General features: G+C 36.6%; 2 protein-coding genes across 2 annotated transcripts in view; both read left to right on the top strand.

Moving 5' to 3' along the window:
- Positions 1–17,232, top strand: part of LOC131165793 (protein OSB2, chloroplastic-like) — a 49,119-nt gene extending 31,887 nt beyond the window's left edge. Inside the window, exons 4-8 of the mRNA XM_058123868.1 lie at positions 797–900; positions 1,047–1,191; positions 16,405–16,469; positions 16,551–16,704; positions 16,956–17,232. Of these exons, the coding sequence (XP_057979851.1) occupies positions 797–900; positions 1,047–1,191; positions 16,405–16,469; positions 16,551–16,688 (452 nt within the window). The 3' untranslated portion in view covers positions 16,689–16,704; positions 16,956–17,232. The remainder of the gene's footprint in view (positions 1–796; positions 901–1,046; positions 1,192–16,404; positions 16,470–16,550; positions 16,705–16,955) is intronic.
- A 4,535-nt stretch (positions 17,233–21,767) lies between these two features.
- Positions 21,768–22,196, top strand: LOC131166736 (uncharacterized). Its single transcript, XM_058125311.1, has one exon. The coding sequence runs from the start codon at positions 21,768–21,770 to the stop codon at positions 22,194–22,196; it is 429 nt and encodes a 142-aa protein (XP_057981294.1).
- Positions 22,197–25,995: the final 3,799 nt, after the last annotated feature.

Raw genomic sequence — 25,995 nt, 5'->3', positions numbered from 1 at the left:
TTATTTCGTGTATTTTAATTTCTTTGGGGTTATTTTGTAATGACATGTTTTAGTTGGGGTTGTTTGTAATTATTTGTTGGTTGTGATGTTGGGTGTATAAGTAATGTGTTTCTGTAATGTATGAATCACTTATTGATTTGGATCCAGAATTCCTGTTCAGTTCCTGCCCCCATCCTTTCTCTGGTGCAGACTCTTCCTCTCTTCTCTTTCTTAGCTCTTCTTCTTCCACCTTCCATCTCTGTTCTGTTATGTTCTGCCCTCTCTCTCTCTCTCTCTCTCTCTCTCGTCTCGTCTGTAACTCTCTATTATGCCCTTAATTTCTTCTTCTATTCCCAGTGCTGTCCTGCACCACCTTCATTCCTGCTCTCTTCTCTTCTTCTAATTCTCCCCCTATAACTCGCTTAATCTCTCTATTTCTAAGTTTTTGTTACTGTCCTACATCACATCATTGCTAAAAATTTATTTCAGCTTTCAATTCATACATTATATGAGTTTACATGTCAAAATCATCTTCATACTGTGAAACAAACTTTCCTAAATTGTCATTGCTGGTACATTTATTCAGTGACAGTGGACAACAATTTCTTTGTTATGGGATTGATTTTTGTTATCAATGTCTTCAATATTTCTAGTTTTAAGTTTTTCAACTAGCATTTACGTAACATTTATAAAGTATATGCCTTGCCCCTCTTTCTTTGTTTTGGGTGACTGTTTTTTTTATACTACAGAGCTTCTTGTTTATTTCAGAAATATTTTTTTCATTCCTATCATGAAGTATGGAATAATTTGAATGCAGATCGCGTGTCAAAGGACGAGCACTCTACATTAAGCCTTTGGAGAGATCTCATTCACAATCCAAAAGATTGGTGGGATTACCGTGCCAGTAAGCTCAGTGGATTGGTGATAACCTCTCTTTAGTTTTTCCTTTATAGTTCTCTTCTTTGTAATCCAAAACTCATATTATTGTGCCTGCATGGTACTGGTGACAACCTCACATATTGAATTGTTGATTTCGTAAATGAATTTAATACTTCTCTTCTTTGTAGGTAAATCCAAGATATCCTGATTTTAAAAGCAAGGATGGTAAATCTCTCTGGCTTGACAGGGCACCAGAGTGGGTCTTGCCAGGACTTGATGGATTGGATTTTGATACTCAAATTCGTAAGCCAAAACAGGTTAATAAATCTAAAGGTGAGTATGAATACCTACTCTAGTTTGTGTGCTCATTTGACATAACATCTGTGCCAAGTGCCTGCATGCATTTCTATTGGAGCAAATGAATTTTGATCATTTCACATTTCCAAAGCAACCCCTTGTCTAAAATCGTGGGGGAATTATCTATATGCTAGTGAAAAGGAGCATTATTGACAATGAGATTGTAAAGACTAAAGCTATTTCATTGAGTGTTTTACATAACATGAATTTAATGAAATAAGTATGCCAACCATGATGGGTGGTATTTTGGTTATGTGGGATACTTGTTCTATTGTTATAGTGGATAATCTAGTAGGTTTATTCTCTCTTTCTGTTTTAGTAGATGTAAGAGGTCAAGATCATTGGTGGGTTTTGTCGGTGTATGGTCTGTCTAGACCAATCCTTAGGAGTTCTTTTTGGGATGAGCTTGGTTATGTGTATGGCCTTTGTCCCCCTAATTGGATCGTGGGAGGTGATTTTAATGCGGTGAGGTTTCCCTGAGAGAAGAAAGGTGGTGATAAGAGTTACTGTTACTATGCTGAGTTTTAACTATTTTATAAGGGAGTGTGGTTTGAGAGACCTTCCTCTTGATGATGCTAATTTTATGTGGTTGGTGGATGGGGCTAGAGTAGTAGCTAGTAGGCTTGATGGATTCCTTTTTTGTATGGAGTGGGAGGACGAATTCTCTAATATTTCTCAATAATCTTTTTTTACCTAGACCCACTTTTGACCACTTTGCCATCTTGTTGGAATCAAAAAAGGTTGCTTGGGGACCTGCCCCTTTTAGGTTTGAAAATATGTGATTGGATCATGATTCCTTTCAACCCATAGGAATTCTTGAAATGAGGATGTGGAGAGGGGTTGGGAGGGTTTTAGATTCATGAAAAACTTAAAGGTTAAAGGAGAAGTTGAAACATTGGAATAGGGAGGTGTTTGATTACTTAAGGTTTAGAAAAACGAGTATCTTAGGAGAGTTGTTTGGTTAGATATGAAGGAAGAAGATAATACTCTTTTGGGAGAGGAAGAGATGAGAAGAGTATCTTTGAAGAATGAGTTGGAAGAGGTGATTTTCAAGAAAATGAGAAGTTGGAGGCAAAAGACAAAGTTTAAATGGATAAGAAATGGTGATTGTAATTTTAGATTTTTTCATAGGATAACGATAGAGAAAATGAGGAAGATTTTTATCTGGGAGTTGGAAGTGGATGGGGGGTCATTATAACCGATTAGAGTCAAATTACTGCTAAAATCACTAAGTTTTATTTTAATTTGTATTGTGAGGAGGATGTTAGCATACCTATGATTGAAGGATTGGAGTGGGACCCTTTATCTGGAGTGGAGGTGGGTTGGCTGGAAAGACCTTTTGAGGAAGAGGAAGTGAGAGCCACGATTTTTGGGATGAAGAGGTATAAAGCTCCATGACCGGATGGGTTTAATATGGCTTTCTTCCAAGATTGTTGGAAGGTAGTTAAGGATGATTTGCTTAAGGTCTTTAATGAATTTTACGGGAATGGAATTTTAAGCAAGAGTATCAATTCCACTTTTATAATTGTCATGCTGAAGAAGAATAAATCTATTAAGATTTCGGACTTTAGGCCTATTAGCTTATTAGTTAATAGGTTGAGTAAGGTGCTTGATAGGACTGCCTCTAAGGCTTGGAGTGCTTTTGCGTGGGTAGGCAAATTGTGGATGTCATTTTGGTTGTTAATGAGGTTTTGGGGGATATTCGGAGAAGGTAGAAGAAGAGCATCGTCTTTAAATTGGTTTTTGAGAAAGCTCATCATAGAGTGTTCCTGGATAAGATCTTTGTGAGGAAGGGGTTTGGAGAGAGATGGAAGCGTTGAATTAGATGTTGTTTGCTTATTGTGAGCTACTCTGTATTAGTAAATGGTGAGTCTAAACCAGGCTACGAGAGGGGTTGGGCAAGGAGATCCTCTTTCTCGCTTTTGTTTGTTTTAGTGGCTGATTCTTTGAATAGGATGGTGGATGGAGCAGTGGACAGAGATTTAGTGAAAGGCTTGGATGTGGGGAGAGAGAGGATCAAGGTTTCACGCCTTTAGTTTGCTAATGATACCATCTTTTTTCAGAGGATCGTAAACCATCCTTTTGAATATTTTGGGTATCTTTCACATTTTTGAAAATTTTTCTGGGGTTAAGAATATGTTAAAATATCAACCCCGAATATCTTTGTAAATAAAATACAAATTAGGAAAGTGGGTGATTATGGGGGATTTGATATTATTCAATAGGAAATTGTTTCCTTGTTTAGAATAGGTAATTGTATTATATGTTGGATTGTACATAAGAACAATATAATGAAGATATATATTTTTTCCAATCGTTTCTTCTTTCATGGTATCAGAGCTAGGGTTTCTTAAACCGAGCTAAACAATGGCTGACAGCAAAGGCTCTACCTCCTCTGCAAACATCATCGGCGACTCAGAGGTTACGTCCGGTGGGGGTACGAATGATAACACAACCTTTCCACTCTCATTGGAAAAACTAAATGGAAAAAATTTCCATGAATGGGCTCAGTCCATGAAATTGGTGATTGAGGGAAAAGGAAAGCTTGGTTATCTTACCGGTGAGCGAAGGAAACCAGACCCTTGTGATGCCGTAGCCTTGCAAAGATGGAGGTCCGAAAACTCCATGGTTGCGGCTTGGCTCGTCAACTTGATGCAACCATCAATCGGAAAAATTTAATTGTTCTTGCCGATGGCGAAGGAGGTCTGGGAAGCCGTACGTGAGACGTACTCACAAATCTTCGACATCAAGACCCGATTGTGGCAGATGAGGCAAGGCGAGAGAGGTGTTACCGAGTATTTCATGGAGATGAGTCATCTCTGGCAGGAGCTCGATTTGAGCATCGACGAGGAGTGGGAGTGCTCCGACGATAGCACGCGATACCGAAGGAGGCTCGAAAACAAGAGGGTCTTCGAGTTTCTTGCTGGCCTGAATCGAGAGCTCGACGACGTGAGGGGACGGATCCTTGGCCGGCGACCTCTCCCTTCAACTCGAGAAGTCTTCGCAGAGGTCAGGAGGGAAGAGAACAGGAGGCGGGTGATGTTGTGGCCTCAAAATGAATCCGCTGGGCTGGACCTAGCTATACCTGTATCCGCCCAAAAATTAGATGGGCTACACGTTGGGCCGGATGCCTCAGCTCTTGCATTAAAAGGCCCAGGAGGACCAAGTCAATGACCACAAAGAGGAAAAATATGGTGCGAACATTGCCGAAAAATAGGTCATTCAAAAAATACCTGCTGGGAGATTCATGGAAAATCGGAAGATTGGAAATCGAGACAATACCAAAAAAATCGTGGGTACCAGGCCAGCACTAGCGGATCAACTGAAAATCACAAGGAGAGAACAACAATACCCCGTCCAGCAGTGCATTCAGTCCTGAACAGTTGGATCAGTTATATAAGATGATTTCATCAATGCAAACATTGGGTCAGTCTTCCTTTGGTTCCCTGGCTCATCGAGGTAATCATCTGTCAGCTTTAAAAATCACATCTTGTTACAAATGTCCTTGGATAATTGATTCGGGTGCATCCGATCATATGACTGGGTCTTATCAATATTTTTCATCCTACTCACCATATGCCGGGAATTTGAGGGTAAAAATTGCAGATGGAGTCTCACCAATTGTTGGAAAAGGAAGTATTCGCATATCTCATTCATTAACTTTACAATCGGTCTTACATGTCCCCAAGTTATCGTGCAATCTGTTATCTATCAGTCAGTTAACAAAAGACTCGAATTGTTCCGCTAAATTTGTTTCCTCTCATTGTGTTTTTCAGGACCTATCATCGGGGAAGACGATTGGTACTGCTAAAGCGTATGAGGGACTCTACTACTTTGAGGAGGCAAGTTTGAGTGAACTATGTAATACTGCAATTTGTGATTTTGCATCTACTTTTAGAAATAGTGAACTTTTGTTATGGCATTCACGAATGGGTCATCCTAATTTTCAATATTTAAAACATTTGTTTCCTTCTCTTTGTTCAAATAAAATGGCTTCTGAGTTTCAATGTGAAGTATGTGAGCTTGCTAAACATCGTTGTACTTCTTTTCCATCATCCATATACAAACCATCTCGCCCATTTGCTATGTTTTACAGTGATGTATGGGGTCCCTCACGTTCCCTAAATCGCACCAATACAAAATGGTTTGTGACCTTTATCGATGACCATGCTCGTCTTTGTTGGGTTTACTTATTGAAAGACAAAATCCATTTTCATCAATTTTCATACCATGATTCATACACAGTTCCAGACTCATATTCAGATCCTACGTACTGATAATGGTATGGAATATTTCAATACCATCCTTGGAACTTATCTTCAAGATCATGGGATTGTTCATCAAAGTTCTTGTGTGGATACCCCTCAACAAAATGGGGTTGCTGAACGGAAAAATAGACATATACTTGAAGTAGCCCGGGCTTTAATGTTTACTACCCACATGAAACATTATTTTTGGGGCGATGCCATCTTAACAGCCACACATCTTATTAATCGAATGCCAAGTCGAGCACTCTCATTTGTCACCCCTCTTTAGAAATTTCAGGAAAACTTTCCTACCTCTCGACTCCTGTCCAGTCTCCCACTGAAAATTTTTGGCTGTACTGCTTTTGTTCATGTCCATGCACACCATTGTGATAAATTGGATCCTCGTGCCATTAAATGTGTCTTCGTTGGTTATTCACCTACCCAAAAAGGCTACAAATGTTATGATCCGGTCTCAAAGCGACTGTTCGTTAGTCTTGATGTCACTTTCTTTGAAACCGCTCCTTATTTCCCAAAGTCCTCTCTTCAGGGGGAGAAATGGAATGAAGATCGGTTCTTTGATCCTTTTACTACTGAATCTGCGGTTACTCCATTCCCTGACCTATCTATTGAGTCTTCCATTACATTACTTCCCGACTTGCCAAACACAACTGAACACTTACCCTCAGGGGGAGATGTAGGACAGCAAAACAACGCAGACATATTGGTTTACTCAAGAAACTCGAAAACAAAGGAGAGGGAGAATCTCATACCTGAGGCACCAAGAGCGTTGGAACCGGTGATGGCTCCGAATAATCATGAGCCCTTGACTTATCCTGATCTGGTAATTGAGTCTTCCTTTGATAATTCTGCACCTGATGATATCAATCTACCTATTGCAATCAGAAAACAAACCAGATCATGTACTCAATATCCTTGGTCGAAATACATGTCTTATAAAAGCTTGTCTACAGGATATCGTGCGTTTGTCTCTAATCTTGACAGGATGAAAGTACAAAAAAACATTCAGGAAGCTCTAGAAATACCAGAATGAAGAGAGGCAGTCATGGAAGAAATGCGAGCCCTAGAAAAAAATGGAACTTGGAAGTTGATAGATCTACCGAAAGGGAAGAAGCCAGTGGGTTGTAAATGGGTTTTCACAGTAAAATGTAAATCTGATGGAACAGTTGAAAGATGTAAAGCCAGACTTGTTGCAAAAGGCTTTACACAGACCTACGACATTGATTATACTGAGACATTTGCACCAGTGGCAAACTTAAATACAGTTCGGGTTCTCTTGTCTCTAGCAGCCAATATAGATTGGCCACTACAACAACTTGATATTAAAAATGCTTTCTTACATGGAGAATTAGAAGAGGAAGTTTACGTGACTATACCACCAGGATTCAGTAGAACAGGTGAAGAAAACAGAGTGTGTAAAAGAAAGAAATCGTTATATGGCCTCAAACAATCTCCGAGAGCGTGGTTCGATAGATTCGCAAAGGTACTAAAGAATCAAGGGTATCGACAAGGGCAATTAGACCATACACTATTCTTCCAACAGTCTGAAGGAGGTAAGAAAACAATTCTAATAGTGAATGTTGATGATATAATCCTTACTGGTGATGATACTGTAGAAATGGAGAGATTGAAGAAGGTTCTGGCTACTGAATTTGAAGTTAAAGACTTGGGACAGATGCGGTATTTTTTGGGCATGGAAGTGGCAAGAACGAAAAAGGGGATTAGTGTTTCTCAGCGAAAGTATGTTACCGACCTCCTAGTTGAAACTGGCATGCTAGGGTGCAAACCCAGTGATACCCCGATAGAAACAGTAAAGAGGGTTGAAGATTGTGGAAAACCAGTAGAAAAGGAGAGGTATCAGAGATTGGTTTGCGAACTGATCTACCTATCACATACTAGACCAGATATTGCATTTGCAGTCAGTGTAGTAAGTCAACACATGCATTCGCCAAAGGAAGTTCACTTCGATGCTGTATACAAGATCCTTAGATATCTCAAGGGATCCCTGGGAAGAGGACTCTTCTTTAAGAAATGTGAAAGCAAGGAAGTAGAGATCTTTACAGATGCAGATTGGGCAGGATCAGTGGAAGATAGAAGGTCCACCACAGGATATTGTACATTCGTCTGGGGAAATCTCGTGACTTAGAGAAGCAAAAAACAGAATGTGGTGGCTCGTAGTAGTGCTGAAGCTGAATTCAGGGCAGTTGCTTAAGGGATTTGTGAAGGATTGTGGTTACGAAAACTATTGGAGGAATTACGGGTACCGGTGAACCTTCCTATCAAACTCTACAGTGACAATAAGGTAGCTATTAGCATCTCTCTTAATCCAGTCCAACATGACAGGACTAAACATGTGGAGGTAGACAGACACTTCATCAAAGAAAAAATTGAAGAAGGAATTATATGTATGACTTATGTACCAACTAAGGAACAAACTGCTGATGTCCTCACTAAAGGGTTGGAATGACAGAGCTTTGATGATCTTATTAGCAAGTTGGAGATGATTAATATTTATGATCCAACTTGAGGGGGAGTGTTAAAATATCAACCCCGAATATCTTTGTAAATAAAATACAAATGAGGAAAGTGGGTAATTATGGGGGATTTGATATTATTCAATAGGAAATTATTTCCTTGTTTAGAATAGGTAATTGTATTATATATTGGATTGTACATAATAACAATATAATGAAGATATATGTTTTTTCCAGTCGTTTCTTCTTTCAGAATAATATGGGTAAGAGCAGTATCGCAACTATCAATATGGCTGCTGAGAATGTTAAGGAGCTCTATGTATTGGTGGGGTGTAGTGTTTTGGATTGGCGGCTATCTTATCTTGGTGGGGGTAACCCTAGGTTTGCTAGTTTTTGGGATCTTGTTGTGGAAAGGGTTTCTAAAAGATTGGATGGGTGGAAAGGTGCTCTTTTTTCTCTTGGTGGTAGAATTACTCTAATCTAGGCTTGCCTCTCTAGTATCCCTGTATATTTCCTTTTGATTTTTAAGATTCCGGCTGGGATTGCTAATTAGATTAAGAAGATTATGAGAGCTTTTTTGTGGTCGGGGGTAGGGAGTACTAGGGATCATCTTGGGGTTAGTTGGGGAGTGGTGGGTAGGTCTAAACAGGAGGGTGGTTTGGGTATAGGAAATTTGGTGTCTAGAAACACAGCCCTTTTGGCTAAATTGCTTTGGCGGTTTGTGCTAGAGAATTCCTCTCTGTGGCATTTGGTTGTTAAAAGTATGGATTAGATGAGAATGGATGGGATTACTAATTTGAGATTTAGATGTTCTCTAGAGAGTCCATGGGAAGCTATCTCTCAGAGTTATTCCCTCTTCATTCCTCATATTAAATTCCTAGTGGGTAGAGATTGTAATATCCGGTTTTGGAAAGATCCTTCGTTAGGGAATGTAGTTTAATTCTCCTCTTTTTCATGCCTTTTTGCCTAAGCGCAGGGCAGAAAGAGTTCATTTCTTCTTTTGTTGTTAATTTAGGTGGTCCTTTGCCTTATTGAGATTTCCATTTCTGCAGATCGTTAAATAATAGGGAGATGGGAGGGCTATCCTCTTTGCTGGTCTTGTTGAATAACTGTCGTTTTTCTTTAGAGGAGGATAGGTGGTCTGGTCCTTGGTTCCTTTGGGGGTTTATTCGTGTAAATCTTTTTGTGATTTTTTGAATAGGTTGAAATTTTCTTTTCTGCTCTATAGTTCCATTTGGAAGGCCAAAGATCCCTTTAAAATTAAGCTTTTATCTTGTTTGGTTGCAATAGGATTAATACCGATAACTTGCTTCGTTTGGCAGTGACTTTTGCTGGATTTGGCAGGAAAAAGGAAAGGCAGCGCTTTGGAATCGTGCTTTTTTTTTTTTGCAGTTTTTTGGGGTTTGTGGGTGGAGCATAATGCTCACATTTTTCTAGGGAAGAAGTCGGGTCAGGTGCTGGTTTGGGAAAAGATGCATTATTTTGCTTCTCTTTGGTGTGTGGGACAAAGGAATTTAAGGGGTTTGAACTTTTCTGATATTCAGCGCGATTGGCATTATGTGTTGGAGTGTTAGTTTGTGATGTTTTTTTCTTCTCCTGTTCTTTCGTCTGTAGGTTGTTCCTTTGTGTTTTTTATCTGGATTTTACAGACTTTGTTAAGGAGATGTCTTATTCTCCTAGATGTATATTCTTGTTCTATCAATGAATTCTTCTTTTATTATCAAAAGAAAAAAAAAAAAAAGAAAGTAAGCCAACCATGATTTTTAAATCAGCCCTTACTATTATGTGACCAGTGCTTCCAAAAACCATTACAGGATGATATCTCAAAAGTGCCCTCATTCACATCTGTATAGGTATTTATACATAATTCTGTTCTTGTTATATATATATATATAAATTTTTAATTTCAAGCTTTTAAAACTTAAAAACAGAATTTCTAAATCTATATTCATCATATATTCTATCAAATATTCATGAATGGGAACCAATTAAGATTAAATTAATTGAATCTAAATAAACAATCTTTTTGTTGAAATGTCAAAATCATGTTCTTTTCCTGGTATGAAATTATATTTGTGAATTCTTCTGCGCTCTTCCATAGAAAAATTTCAGATTAAGATAATTTAGAAAGGCAGGTAAATCTCTAGTTCTAATGGGCCAAATGCCTCACATTGTGTGAAGGGCTGGAAGCCGATAAAGTAAACTCTGAATTCTCCACATGAACATGTTCACAAACCTTGAATATAAAATATACACTAAGCATGAAGTAAACACAAGAATCATATGGTGAATAGTAAAGTAATGAATTCATCTTTATCAGACCTGTTAATGGTCCTTTAGCATTATTAGTATGTGTTAGTGTTATGCTATCAAGTGTGAGTAAGGGTATTTTGGTCATTGGTATGTACTTGACATATATTCATAAATAGAGGGAGAGAGCTGCCATTGTGATGAGGTCATCCATTTACTCAATAATTCAACAACACCTTAATAGATAACATGTTTGGCAAGTAGGCTAAGCCCGTTTACAATAGCTAGTGACTTACACAGTGATTGATGAACACGCCTTCTCCTAAAGAGCTTTTTATGCAAACCTAACTTTGGTAGGAAACATAATTGTGATTGAGAAGTCATACATCTTTTTATCTAAGGCATTATTCTATTTGAAGAATAAACCCTAGACTACTACCACATGATGTTCCTCACCCAATGAGCACAAGACAAACGGTTATAGGCGAAAGATTTGGAGTCAAAACATATCAATCTGTATGTTGTTAGTGAGTTTGCTAGCGTGATATGCAAATTCATGGATGTGATATGCGTTACTTGTTATGTAACATGCGAAACAACTGCAACCGTTACCATCACTGATTATGTGGACTACCACCATTTTTTAAAACTATGATGCCTATGCCATTTCCTAGAAAATGGCCTCTTTGTTGATAAGAAAGATACGAAATCAGCTGATAACAACCATGCGAGGAATTAAATTTTGATTTCAATGGAAATTTTACAAGCCTCAAATTTTCCACTTCAATTTCAATATGAAGAAATGGTGGAAATGCATAGAAAATCATGGAAATTCTGAATGAAACTTGGGTAAATGTTGATGTTCACAATTCGGAATTGAAAGAAATTGGAGCGAATGTATATATGAAAAGTATATAGTATTTAGAGTATACATTTTGTGCATCATGAGGATACAAAAAACTAAACAACATTCAAGTCATCACAATAAAGTTCATACATATTTAAACATTTCCAACCTCCCTCCCTCTCTCCTCCCTGGTTTAATGTGTTGCAATGGCAGTTGTAGGTCTTGAAAGAAGAGATTAGCATATGATGAGTCCAGACCAAAAGGAAAACCTTTGATCCGAGGTCGAGTTTTTCTTTGTGCTGGACGGAACCCTAAGCGTAATTGATCGGTGAGATTATCTTTGTCATTGGTGAAGTGGTTCCTGGAGAGTTTGTCATCAGTGTTTGGATGGTTGGGTAGGGGTTACTGGAGCATTTTAGTTGGTAGCGTCTTGTATTGTTTGGTGATTTGATCAATGAAAGTGGGGAAGTTCTTGGAGTTAGGATTGGGTTTGAAAGATACGTGGTTTTTAGTTTTTGTCCCGGGAGGATCTAAAGGAAATGGATGGCAACTGCAGGAGTTCTGTGTGATGGCCACAGAATTTATTGCAATGTTTCTTGTTAATGATGGGGGGATATAGAACACCAATTGCTCATGGAGCAAGGTGGTGATGATGGGAAGCAACAAGGTCTGCATACGGTGTGGGGGAGCAATGCAGGTCATGATGCCTGGTTGTGCATTGTTGACTGTTAGTCTTGCATCCTGATGCAGCTACTAGTGTTTCATTGAAGGATGATCGGATGGAGTGGAATGGGCTGCACTGTGTGAAGAATGGGGATGGGGCCTGCAGATCCAGGGAGAATGGTGCGAGTTTGGAATGGGTTAGGCTCAGTATTATTAATATTTCACTAAATATGGGCCAGCTTTTGTGCTGTCTTATATCAGATCCAGCACGTAAAAGTCAGCCTCAACTTTGGTCCAATAATCTAATTTACAACAGGTCCATTTATCTCAGGCTCAGCAAGTTGGACCTGATAGCAATCAAGTCTACATCTTGGGAAATTTTTTAGATTGGCAGCCTATGGACTCTTATCCTTCTCTGAAGCAAGCCGATCTCCTATTTTCTGGTTCACAGAAGGAGAAAGTGCAGGTGGTTACCTCCTCTTCACTGGGAAGGGATTTCAGTCCAGTGAAGTTTGAAGGATGGAAGTCCATGAAAGCTAGACTTGAGTTGGAACAAATTTGTGCGGAGGAGAGAAATACAAGTGAGTTTCAAGTACGAACTGTTATGAGGGAAGGGGGGTGGGTTATCATGAAGGACCTAGAAGCTAGTGTTAACAAACCTCAAAGGAAAAATGATGGTTCCGGGGGGAAATATTTTCATATGAGAAGTAACAAGTTTGAGGGCCAAAAGGTTTATGCTTGGAATGCAGTTTGGGTGGGTTGGAAATTAGGGAAAGAGTTGAGGAGAAGAGAGGGTATTGTGGTACAATAATGCAAAAGTTTTTAAGGAGAGACACAGAAGGAAAGTTTTGTTTTGTGGAATACCCAAATGCCCAGAGTGATACCAAAGGTTAGGAGAAGAAGAAATGGGGCAATATCTAAGATAATGACAGTGAAGTTATTGTGAGTTTGATTGTGATGGAGGGGTTGTTTTTGGATGAAATTTGAGGACAATATGGATATAGTTCTGACACTTCTAATTTACTTGGGGATTTATCATGTGCCTCCATCTCTTATGGAAGGTTTGGAAGTGATTCCTATTTTTGAGAATGGTGGTATGGATAATAAGCAATAGCGTAACAATGAAGTTTTGCTTGCCCCTATTGAGGAGATTTCTAGGAAGGATTTAGAAGCTCAACAATTGATGGATAAGATGGGTTTACGGACTCTTTGATGCTTAGGAAACAAAGTTCATCTTGATGGTGGTAAAAGTACGACGAATAAGGGTCAAAGAGAGCTAGCTAATTTTAAGTGCTCGGTGAATTACAAAGGTAAGAGTTGTAGGAGGGGTTTCTTGGTTAATTCTTCTTGTTATGTTTAAATTTTTTGAATCTATCTAATATATCTTTTTTTTTTTTTATCCAAATTTCAAAATCATCACTAAAAGCATCTAAAAAATGGCATTCCTAAGTTCAGAAGGCTATAGTTTCTTTGGTGGTTCAAACTAATATTCTCATCGTTATTTGAGTTAAAGATGGGAATTGATCTTGTTTACCTACTCAATCTCATCTATTTTCCAAAATATTGAGTATAGGTGTTCATGCTTTATAATTATTCCATAACATTGTCATTGTAATTTAAATAATGTGGCATGATTATAATTAAGATGATTGAATAAATTGTAATGGTAATGTTTTTAAGTACCGATAAAACATACATATTTATAGGTGAATCAAGGGGAAAGAGGTATATTTAACTTTCTAAAGCTAGAGAAAGGAAGAGTAAGGACTTAGGAAATGTAAACTGTATAAAAAGTGAGGATGATATTGCCTTGGTTAAGGACGAACACATTAAAGAAAGATGGCGAAGTTACTTTAGTAAGTTGTTTAATGAAAATCAAATAGAAGGCTTAAACTTAGAATTGTCAAATGAGGAAAAGATTAAAATATGTGATTTATTCGCAAAATTAGAGTTAACGAATTTAAGTTTGCACTAAAAAAGATGAAAAATGGGGAAGTTATGGGATTAGATAACATCCTAATTGAAGTTTGAAAATGCTTAGGTGATAATGAAATTATATGGTTAACTAATTTATTTCATACAATTATAAAAATTAAGAAAATGCCAGATGAATGGAGGAAAAACACTTTAATACCTATATATAAATATAAAGGAGATATTGAAAATTGTAATAACTATCGTGGAATTAAACTTATAAGTCATTTGACGAAATTATGGAAAAGAGTAGTTGAACAAAGATTAAGGTTAGAAACGAAGGTCTCAGAAAATTAATTTGGTTTTATGCCTGGGAGATCTACCACAGAAGTTATATATCTTTTAGGAAGATTAATGGAAAAGTTTAGGAAAAAGAAGAGGGACTTGCATATGATATTTATTGACCTTGAAAAAGCATATGATAGGATACCTACGGAAGTTCTACGGTGGGTTTTAGAAAAAAAAGTGTGTATGTAGTAGGTACACTGATGTCATTAAGGATATATACGATGGAGTAATGACTGGTGTAAGGATTATAGATGGAGAAACTAGAGAATTTCCAATCATCGTAGGTGTACATCAAGGATATGCTTTGAGTCCTTAACTTTTTTGCTTTAGTGATGGACCAATTTGACTAAGAATATTTAAAAGGAGGTTCCTTGGTCTATGTTGTTTGCAGATGATATTGTATTAATTGATGAAACTAGGGACGGAGTAGAGGTTGAGTTAGATTTATGGAGAGAAGTTTTAGAATTTAGAGATTTTAGGATAAGTAGAAATAAGACATAATATATGAAATGTAATTTTAGTAATGATAGGAGGAATATTGGAGACAAAGTTAAACTTGATGATGAAGAGAAGCTTTGGAATCTATAGGCTTTAGGATAAGTAGAAATAAGAAAAAATATATGAAATGTAATTTTAGTAGCGATAGGAGGAATATTGGAGACAAAGTTAAACATGATGATGAAGAAATAAATAGCACTTGTAGATTTCGATACCTTGGATCTATTATGCAAGCTGAAGGAGAAATTGAAGATAATGTAATGCATAGAGTTAAAGTGGGTTGGGTAAAATGGAGAAGTGCTTCAAGCGTGCTCTGTGATCGTAGAATACCTTTAAAATTGAAAGGGCAATTTTATAAGACAACTATAAGACCAACTATGCTATATGGATCAAAATGTTGGGCGGCGAAGAAACATAATATCCAAAAAGTGAAAGTTGCCGAGATGAGAATGCTTAGATGCATGAGTGGTATGACATTAAAAGATAAATTAAAGAATGAACATATTCACGGTAAATTAGGTGTAGCTCCTATAGAAGATAAGATAAGGGAGGGACAACTCAGATGGTATGGACACTTGCAACGTAGGCCGCCTAGTGTACCAGTAAAGAAGAGTGAATTAGTTACTGTGGGGGGCAGTAGAAGGGGTAGGGATAGACTTAAAATAACTTGAGAGGAGATGGTAAATAAGGATTTACTATCCCTGAATCCGTAAAAAAAAATGGTGCATGATCGCATAAATTGGCCGAAAAGGATTCATAAATTGATCCCACCTAGTGGGACTTAAGGTTTGGTTTTGTTGTTATTGTAAAACATACATATTTATGCTTAATATTTTGAAAATTATATAAATACATGTATAAACATCTTATTTTGAAAGAAAGCAGAATTCAATGTTTTCAAATATTATCAGATAATGCAAATTATTGAATAATTTTGCAATTTATTTTAAGTTCCAAAATTAAAATAAAATAATGCAATTTATTGATTTATTTTGGATAAATGTGGGCCATGTGCATCGTTATATATTCAGCTATTCAGCTGGAATTATTGGCTTGATAATTTGATTTAAGAGAATTTCAGTCACAAAATCATTTGATTGTATCATGTATGTGGAGGCAAATAATAAGAATGTATTGGCCGTCTATGTTGTTATACTGGATCATAAATATGACCTCTTACTGTCACTGTTCATATTTTTAGTTTTACATTTAGCATCAATCTTAATGTAAATAATCCGCATCTTAAGTGAAATTTTTTTTTAGAAGTGCTCTCTCTCTCTCTCTCTCTCTCTCTGATTCTTACAGTTGGCTTCTCTTATGCTGTTTTTGCTGGCAATTTATAAACCTTGGAAATCTTTCGCTGGCATCTTTGTTTCATTTTTCCATCTCTTGACCCAAAAAGAAATGTTTGGGAGTGGTTGCCACTTCCAAAAATAGCTGGTTCAAAATATGATGCTAGAAGGGCAGCACACTGCAGGAGAATCCCCACCATAGCAGTGGGTGGTTAGATGTGCATAGCCTCGTCCCTTAAGTATGGAATCTGTTTCTGCAACTTGAATCCACGATACTTGGTGAGCAACCTTGGTGATGTGCCATAGCTAACCCTCAAGATGGGACACATTTGAGAAGAAAAATTTGCATGTGCTCCCAAAAAACTACACAAGGCAGTCATGTTGTGTTTAATGGTTGGAATTTGAAATTAAGATAGATGAATGTAAACTGATATTGCAACCTTCCTGGTTTTTGTTTCTCACAGATTTGGGAAAATTGCTTTTTTTTTTTTTTCTGCATGCCTACACAATGAATAGAACACATTATTTTCATGGGTGGCCTTTATGTTTCTCAATTTTGAAATATGAATTTGTTTATGTCCATGGATGGCATTTAAGTTCCATGATCATTCTGTACCCTATATGTATTGATGTATTAGTGAACGAGTTGTGGAAGAACTTGGTAGAAAACCCAGATAAATGGTGGGATAATCGATCTAGTAAGGTGACTTTCTTGCCATTTTCATTTACAATATTTGTCTTTCTAGTTTTCCTCCTTATTTTATGCCTTCCCAATCATGTATAGGCCAAGGAAAAATCCCCTGATTTTAAACACAAAGACACTGGGGAAGCACTATGGCTGAGTGATTCACCTGCTTGGGTCCTGTCCAAGTTGCCTGCGATAAAAACTAAGCAAGATGCTGCTACATGGATACACTGCTGATGTGTAAGCATGCGAGGTAATTATATATTTGGTTGATATGTAAGTTGGATATTTTTGGTCAAAAGGCATTAGATTAATGCTAACTACACGTTTGATTTGTAAGAATGGAATGAAATCGAATTCATCACTTGATTTTGTCATGCTTTTCATTCAAATTTTCATTTCATTTTTTTCTTACTCTTGTTCCAACCACAAACTGAACATGATGTAAATGTTTGCATTGATTATTTGGAAGTGAATTTTGGCTTTCATGATCTTCTGATATAGGTGACGGTGGTCTACAAAAATAGCGACTTATGCAGGCTGCATGCCTGCTAGCAACTGACTTTGAAGCTTGGGAAGGAAAACTGTTTTCTTCGTTAGCTTCACTTGTATGGTCAAGTTCTAACCTTAAAGATTTACTTTCACATGGACGATGGAAAACTTTGCAATTCCTTTTTCATTCTTTCCATTGCTTCTCCACCTTAATATTTGGTATAAAAATGAAATGAAATTATTATTTGTATTATTATATATTTACTATATAATTTTTCATTTTATTTCACTCCCGTCTATTCATTTCATCTTACCAAACAAGTCATTAAGATCTCAAAATGTTAAGAGTGAAAAAGCTCATAGCTGGATGCCTGGATCCATTGTGGCAATATTAGTTCACTGACATGGAAGCAATAGGCCCTACATATTTGCAATAGGCAGCCAAGTCTGGTTAGATTTTAGATTTTGGTTACTCTTATTACATGAATATTTTCTTTGGAAAAAATTTTGAAGTTCAATAATTAAATCCTTAAGGTGACATTTGAATCTTCAATCACTTTAAAAAGTATTTATTGTATAGAGTGAAATAGACAGTAGTATAAAAATGTAGGATAGAAAATATTGACATTTTCTAAGATTTGATAAAAAGATGATAATCTTCTCTCTTGAGGTTTCAAGAATTACAAAGATTTTCCATGAGATTTGTCAAAAAGGTATAAATGTCTTTAATTTTGTAAAAAAGATAAGTTTTTTAAGGAGAGATTTGTATAGAGATTTATAATATTTTTGAAACTTCAAGGAAGGTCTTGGTCTTTTTGTTAAATCTTAGGTAAGTGTCTTTTGTCCAAAAAAATATTTGAAAGTGTTTTTTTTTGTTTTTTCAACATTGCTTTTTCAGAGTGAAAATAACTGATTTTGAGAAGTAATTGAGGTTACTTTTAGCTACTTACTCGTAGCTACCGTTTATAGGCACTTGTAGATTTGTAAAAATTTATGCTTATGGGCATGAAGATTAATTAATTTAGAATGAATTATAAAAAAATATTGTAAAATTTGATAATACTAGAAACATAAATTAACAATAATATTATTGTTACTTAAACTAGTAACTTTTATAACATACACATAAATTAACAATAATATTATTGTGACTATATATTGTTTATTTAATTGAAAATGTTAAATTAACATAAATATTAAATAATTTTCTAATTATAAAAATCTTAAATTTTAATTCAAAAAATTATTAATTAAAAATTAATTAATTTGTTAATAGATAATATTCAAAATTTTAATTAAAAATTTAGTAAATTTGTTAATTAGACAATATTTAAAAAGTCCGATTAAAAATGTTAACACTAATATTAACTAATTTTTTGCTATAAGCTACTAAAAATGTTAATTAGAAATTTTAGTTAAAAATTTTAATTAATATGATAATTAATTGATTTAAAAAATGTCTATAAAAAGTGATAATTAAAAATTTTATTAATTTTTAAAAGTAGAAACCATTTAAAATGTTGATTAAAAGCAATAATTAAATTAAAAATGTCAATTATTCTGTTAATTAGACAATATTAAAAATATCATTTAACTTAAATATTACTTAATGTTTTGATTATAAAAAAGTTAAAATGTTATTTATAAATATTTATTACAAAACATTAATTAAAAATATTAACATAATTTTATAATTATATATTGTTATGTTATTATAATATGTTAATTGTATGTTAAAATACTATAATATTATTCACATGCTAATAATATATATTCACACTATTTATATCAAAAGTAAGCCTTCAAAAACCACTAAAATATAAATACTTGGTACTCATAACTTTAGAGAACCAAACTATACTTATGATACTAACCACTTTTCTAATTCAATACTTATTTTGAGTATTTAATAAACTTAGTATTTTAAAAGAACATTTTTCATTAATGATTCTTGTTGACCCTTAAATTTTAAAATTAGAACATAAGATCTTAAAAAAGTGTGCATATGAAATTTCATGAATTGTTAAGTAGTCCACAATATGCCTTGCTATTTAGTGATCATTTGGGTCCACAATATGCCTTGCTTAACCTAGGGTGTAGAGACTTGAATCCGAAAAATACAAAAATAAATGAGAAAAGAAGGAAAGGGAAAATAAAAAGGGCATTTCAGCAGGCTTCGTCGACGAGTTCCCTGTGTTTGTCGACGAAGGCCCTTCAGTGGTTCGTCGACGAAGGCCCTTCAGTGGTTCGTCGCCAAATTTCAGAGCATCGTCGATGAAGAGATCCAGATAACCGAAAATGTCAGGCGTAGAATTCATCGACGAAGCCTTTCATTCATCGACGAAGGTCTTCAGTAGTTCGTCGACGAAGGCACCATTCATCGACGAATTTGACCGGGTTAAGGGGTCTATAAATAGAAATTTTGTTTGCTTCTTCATTAAGAAACATAATTTCTCTCTCTCTCTCTCTAACCAGCGCCCACACTCTCTTTCTCTACGATTTCTCGTCGCTCATTGACATATTTGACGATTGAAAGTTACTACGAGGGCCTAGGGGAATTCTCTACAAGTTTAGCGGAACAGATATTTGATCTGAGCTTTTTGGGCATTACTCCAAAATCAGGGTAGGTAGGTTATTTTAAGGCTTTATGATTATTGTGAACTATAGGAAGACCTAGGAAATGATTAATGGTTGTTGATCTAGAGTTTGTGTTGATTTATTTGGGAAAAATGTGGTTTCAGGATTTTGAACTGCAAACGCCGTAGGGTGTGGAGTTTGGGGTTTCTAGTGGGTTTTCTTGTAAGTTAGGTAAGGGGATTTGTCTTACATCAGTTATTTTTGAAATTTGAATCGGTTAAACTGTATTTTATGGTTTCGGGAAAATTAGGGTTTTGGGGTATGATCTCTATTTTTCTTTAAATTTATATATTCTTGTTATATTAAAGGTTGGAGATGCTTGAACCCTTGTTTTTAAATTAAAGGATATTTTCCGAACCATTTATTATATTATAGCATATTTAATCAAATGAGTGTGACATGAGATGCTAAATGTGAATGAACTGAACTGGTGAAATATCTGTATGAGATATGGGAATTGGAGTTCCAAATTATTTTTAGGAATTGTGGAAAATGAGATATCGATTTAAGACCGAGGGCTGTGAATGCCTGGTAATGCCGATGAATGAATGAGTTTGTGAAAAATATTGGAATTGTTTAAATGCTTTATGGAATGAAAACAGGTTATTGTGCTTTCGTTATAAATTGTATATACAATGTATTAACCACCTGAGGAACTGGTTACTATGGGAGCACGGTACCATTGCTAGTGGGTGATACAGTGCAACCACACCTTATTGGTAAGGGTGGGTATCTGAAAAGTTGATTGGCGACTGGCTCTGGTGTTTGATCCAGGGTGGGGTTGACCAAAGTAGACTTGTAACATTGAATTGACCAAAGTAGACTTGTAACATTGAAGTGATTAGACTGGTGGGCCACCAGAGCTAGATCGGGTCTACGAACCGCACAACCCATACCATGGGGGAAGTAAATGATGTTTATGTGGTGTTCCAAAGCAAGGAGGAGTTCGTTATGCATATACAAGATTTAAAAATAAAATGGGCGGAGTTACAGCTTTGCGTATTGAGCTGAGGGATTTTACAGTGTGTGGGCCTCTATCCTATCCCAACCTTGAGAACTCTCGCTTGTAATAAGCCACACTATCTGTTGCAGGAATTATATATATATCTCCTATATTGTAGGATTGAGAATGTTTTAACCGTGTAATTAATTTCAGTTAAACTTACTATTTTTTTTCTTTTGGAATAAAGTTATGTAGTCACACACATTGATGTAATATGATCCACCTTACCGAGAAGTGTCTCACTCTAATATACAAATCTTGTTTCAGGTCCTGCAGGAAACTAGACCTGGCATTTTAGTGGGTTTTGGAGCGTACTGTTTTGGGAGTCCTTTTTGTAAGTACTTGTGTAAGTACAGTACTATGGTCAGGTTATTTTTTTTGAGGTTGTAATAAAAATATTGGAAATATTTATGTAATAGTAATGACTTAGAACTCTGGTATGATATTTTGGAGATTGAAACTTTAACGCTACTTTGTTGTATGTTGTTTATGGATAGGGCAACCGTGAACTCTTCGGGGTCGGACCCACTTGTAAATGGTATCAGAGAGTATTTTGTTTTATGTTATGTTTTCTAGCACTTTAGGCCACGTGACGGGCTAGGACGTTACAGTTGGTATCAGAGCTAACTAGGTTGTTAGGTCTTGTAGACTTGGTTAGACAAGGTTAGGGGCTCATAACAGAGTATAGGAAGATAGGAACGTGTAAAATAGGATTGTTGAGTTTTGCTTCGTAAGCCTGGAGACAGAAATCCATTGATGAACTTCTGTGTTTTTCTGGATTAGTCGACGGGTTCAGAAAATCAGGGCAATCCTTTGACAGTTTTGTTTTCCGAGTGGAGGGGCGGAACTTGAGTTAGAATTAGAGTATTAAAATGGTAGAGTATGTTGTCATTAGGGACAATGAGTTATTAAAGTTAATCTTATGGTATTATAGTTGTAGCAGATATGTAAGGTACTAAGATTCTAAAAAAATTTTCAATTGTCTCTTCAGGATGGAGTCCAAGGATAATATTACCAACGTTGGAGCCAGTAGAAGCGAGGGAGCTGCCCATGCTGGTGGTAGTGACTCTATAGTAGCGTTTCGAGACTTCGCCCAACAGTTTATGGCGGAGGTTACGCGGAATTCTAGGAGGTAGGACCATCCCACGGCTGAGCTGGGAGGTTCTATTGATCAGTTTACCCGAATGAAGCCTTCTGCCTTCATAGGGAGTACAGGCCTGATCCGAGTAGAGAATTGGATTTGGGAGATCGAGAAGATCTTGGCTATTCTATGTTGCATAGATGAGCAGAAGGTGCTCTATGCGACGTTCAAGTTGATTGGAGAAGCCGAGAGATGGTGGGAATCGGTGAAGCTGCTCGAGACACAGAGATTAATGTCGGTGGCGATGACATGGGGCCATTTCAGAGAGGTGTTCTTTGAGCGGTATTTTCTAGCCACGGTCAGGAATGCGAAGATGGAGGAGTTTATGATCCCGACTCAGGGGCAGCTAACGATACAACAATATGCTGTCAGATTCATAGAGCTGTCTTGCTTTGCTCCGTTTATGGTACCAGATAAGGCGAGAAAAACTTGGAAGTTTGAGAGGGGTCTGAAGAAGGAGATTCGGAAGTAGACGACGATACTGCAGATTCAGGACTTTGTTACGCTGGTGGTTAAGGCCACCGTGGCAGAGGAGAGCCTGTAGGAGGATATAGAGGTTTAGATTCCGAAGAAGAGGCCAGCACCTTCCAGTTCGTATTCAGGTGCGAGTTAGGGTTCTTGGAGGAATTATGGACGCGGAAGAGGCCAACATCATAATATGAGGGCTAGGGAATTTCAGGGTACCACATCACACCCTGTTTGCCCTAGGTGTGGCAAGTTGGATTCGGGAAAATGCAGGGACATACTTGGTGATTGCTACCGGTGTGATCAGCCTGAACATAAGATGCGAGAGTGTCACATGCAGTTGAATTTTCCACCTCCATAGCAGCAGTATCAGGTTGGTAGCTAGGCACCACGTGGAAACTACCAGAGGGGTATGACTCATGTGAGGGTATATTCTTTAACTCCTAGAGATGCCGAGAACGTTGGTGATGTGGTGACAGGTTCTACTTCCATTTTGTTAAATAGTGTCACTGTATTATTTGATTCAGGTGCAACACATTCCTTCATTTCTTGGGAATTCATTAAGTGGTGTGGGGTAGAGCCACAATCGCTAGATGTTGAGTTAGAGGTGGTCACATCGACAGGGGCAGGAATAGTGTGTAACAAAGTAATTCGAGATTGTCTAGTAGAGATTCAGGGAAGAAGAATACCTGCTAGTTTGATTATATTTGATATGCATGACTTTGATCTTATTCTGGGTATGGATTGGTTAGCTGCCAGTTATGCGAGTATTGACTGCCATAGGAAGGAGGTAGTGTTCTGACCTCCCGAGGAGCCGGAGTTTATATTTGTTGGGTCGTGTGTGCGCTTTGCACCATGATTCTTTTGGCTATGCAGACGAGGAGATTACTTCTAGAAGGATGCCAAGGTTATTTAGTATTCTGTTGACCCCATAGGTCATACCCTATTTTGATTATGACAAATACTCCGGTATTTAACGTTTGCCAAGTTTGTGTGTAGGACCATATTAGGAAGATCATATTGATGGCACATGACAACTTGAGGAAGGTGAGGACCCGGAATGTTTTTTAATTGTTGTAATCTATATTTCATTTCGCTGGGTCTGTAATAATAATCATCCAAGGTTTGTAATAATCTGCATATTATGCATGTAGGACTATAAGCTCAAGACCTTAGAGAAACCTTTCGGTCGACTGACGCCGAATTTTTTAGGTAGAATAGAAAGACCTTAGGTCCCTAAACAAATGCACAAACAGTCCCATATCACTTACATAATCAGGGGAATTAATTGAAGCAAAAATTGGACTAAGTTAAAAATATTGAGAGAGATCGGGCGACCGAACCTATGACTTTCAAAATGCCTCGAGCGACCGAACCATGGACAAGTCAACATGTTGACTTGTGTTCGAAAAATTGAACCAAATTGCAAGTATCTTCCTCGGTCGACCAAACCTGTGTCAGGTTACTTTTCGCCAACTTGGGCGCCCGAACCTTCACGTTCTAAATACCCTCGAGTGACCGAATTGGCAAGTTTGGGCTATCGAACATATGATCGGGCACCCGAACCGCGGACAGAATGATTTTCACCTTAGGTCAGCCAACCAAGCTTGAACTCGGGCACCCGAATGTCCAAAAGTAGCTTTTTTGGGCCGAGTCTATTCGGGCGACCGAACCATGGTTCAACCACCCGAAGCCTCTCGGATTGCTTTTTTTTTTTTTTACCATAGTTAAGTCGGTTAAACAGGGTTAATTTTGTCTACACTTTTCTAAAATAAATTTAATAATACCCATAAAATCCCCAACGGTCATAATTTTGTCATTCTCTATATGTACGGGCTCATTTGCTTAGATTAGTGGTGATTAGAAAATATGATTAGTCAAAAATTCTCTCAAATTTCCTATACCCTATTTATTCATTCCAATCTCATAACACTCAATATACTTTCATTTCTTTAAGAAATCTTACTTTGTGAGTGTTCATTTATTGTTTGTTATTGCTAGATACTCTCAACATATTCATTGTTGTTTGATTTTCAAAGTGAGAGTAAAGCAAAGATTTTTCCCCCGATTTCATTTAATAAATCTGGGTGTGGGAAAAATCTTATAGCTAAATGAGTCCTTACATTGTTATTGTTAGACTCATCAAGCTTATATTTTTGTGTGCAAAAATATTTTTACAAGCATATTTTCAAACATCTCTTGTGCTAGCATCTTGAGAAAATATTGATTGAGATTGTTTGATTATACTTGCTAAAAATTTTGGAAACCCTAGATTGTTATTGAGAAATATTTTTTATACAAAGTTTCAAAGATTAGCTTATCGATACACTCTTGTGCTTGATTGTTTATAGACATAACCTTGAGTATTGATTGCAAACATAAAGCACCAAGCTTATAGTTCATACATTCTTGAGGTGCATTGATTATATTGTGTGTAGTGGTACATATCTTCTTATGTAAGAAGCGTTTATTTGTACGCATATTATTATTTTTTATATCTATTGTATTCCAAGCATGGGTCTGCAGAGGGAAACAAGTCTTGTGAAATAGTCCCGGATTTGTTTAGACCCGATTAGGAAAGTTAGGTGCACCATCCTGGTAAGGTGTAGGTTGAGGTCAGCCTCGCTAATTGACCTGATTGTAACCGATGCCGTGTAACTCCCTGAACCCTTAAACTCGAGTCCGATGCGTTATACCTGATAAAATCCTTGATAATCCATAATCAACATATACACAACGGAAAATATAAACATAATCTCCATATAACATAATATCAGAGTTTACTAATTCTAACTATAATCATAATAAATTATCCATCACCTGCATTTTTATAAATTTACATAACTCTCAAAATATTTCAGTATTTTCACAATCATTCCTTACTTAACAACCTTAAAACATAAAGACATAAAACATAAATATTTACATTCCCCAAAATTAACATAGAAATATACTGTTTTCTTTTCCTATTTCCCAATAATGTTATAAAATCTCGAGCTCTCTAAGCTCAATCTCAAGGAGATCCTGACAAAGATAAATTCATATTCGGGTGAGACACATCTTAGTAAGAGAAGAAACAATATGTTAAAACAGTGTGTGGCTAACATGAGTTTATATAATAACATAAAATTTAAGATTTGAAAATCGTTAACATAATTTTAGAAATCATTCTCTGATCTTAACCAAACATATGCAAAAGATTTAATCCATGAGATGACCCAAGGATAGGGGTGATTACCCACCCATACAAGTAGCACCCCTCTGCTCTGATACGTAGGCAACTCAAAGGTCACAGCTAAAGTATACCAGAGCACTCACCTTACTCAGTAAGCCCTCAAGTGATAAATTGATCTTGTACTCGCACAGTTCATACAAAAGTTTACTGGCGAAGGCTCCCAAGAATAGGGAAATCTACCCGTCCATACAAGTAGTTTCCCTCTGCCCTAACACGTTATGTAGCCTATTGCTACACCTGATACAACCAGGGCACTCACCTTTCTCAGCAAGCCCTCGGGCAAAGAGTTTGTCTCGCCCAAACGTAACATGCTCTACTAGCATAAATACTGCTAATACCATAATACATTATTCTTTCTGTCATTATTCATTCATACACATCTATTCATATTCATAGCTTTAAACATCACATTTCATTTCACTTTAAGTGACTCTTTCCCGTTTTACATTGTTCACATTTCACATTTCATTTCCATTTCATTCATTTCCCTTTTCATTTCATACCTAACATCTTTCAGCTGTTTTACTCACATTTTTCAGCTATCATATATTTACCCAGCATCTTTTAACTG

Source organism: Malania oleifera, chromosome 10 (genome assembly GCF_029873635.1).
Source record: "Malania oleifera isolate guangnan ecotype guangnan chromosome 10, ASM2987363v1, whole genome shotgun sequence".
NCBI lineage: Eukaryota > Viridiplantae > Streptophyta > Magnoliopsida > Santalales > Ximeniaceae > Malania > Malania oleifera.
The sequence above is the reverse complement of the archived record's forward strand: the minus strand, read 5'-3'. Positions and strand labels throughout refer to the sequence as shown.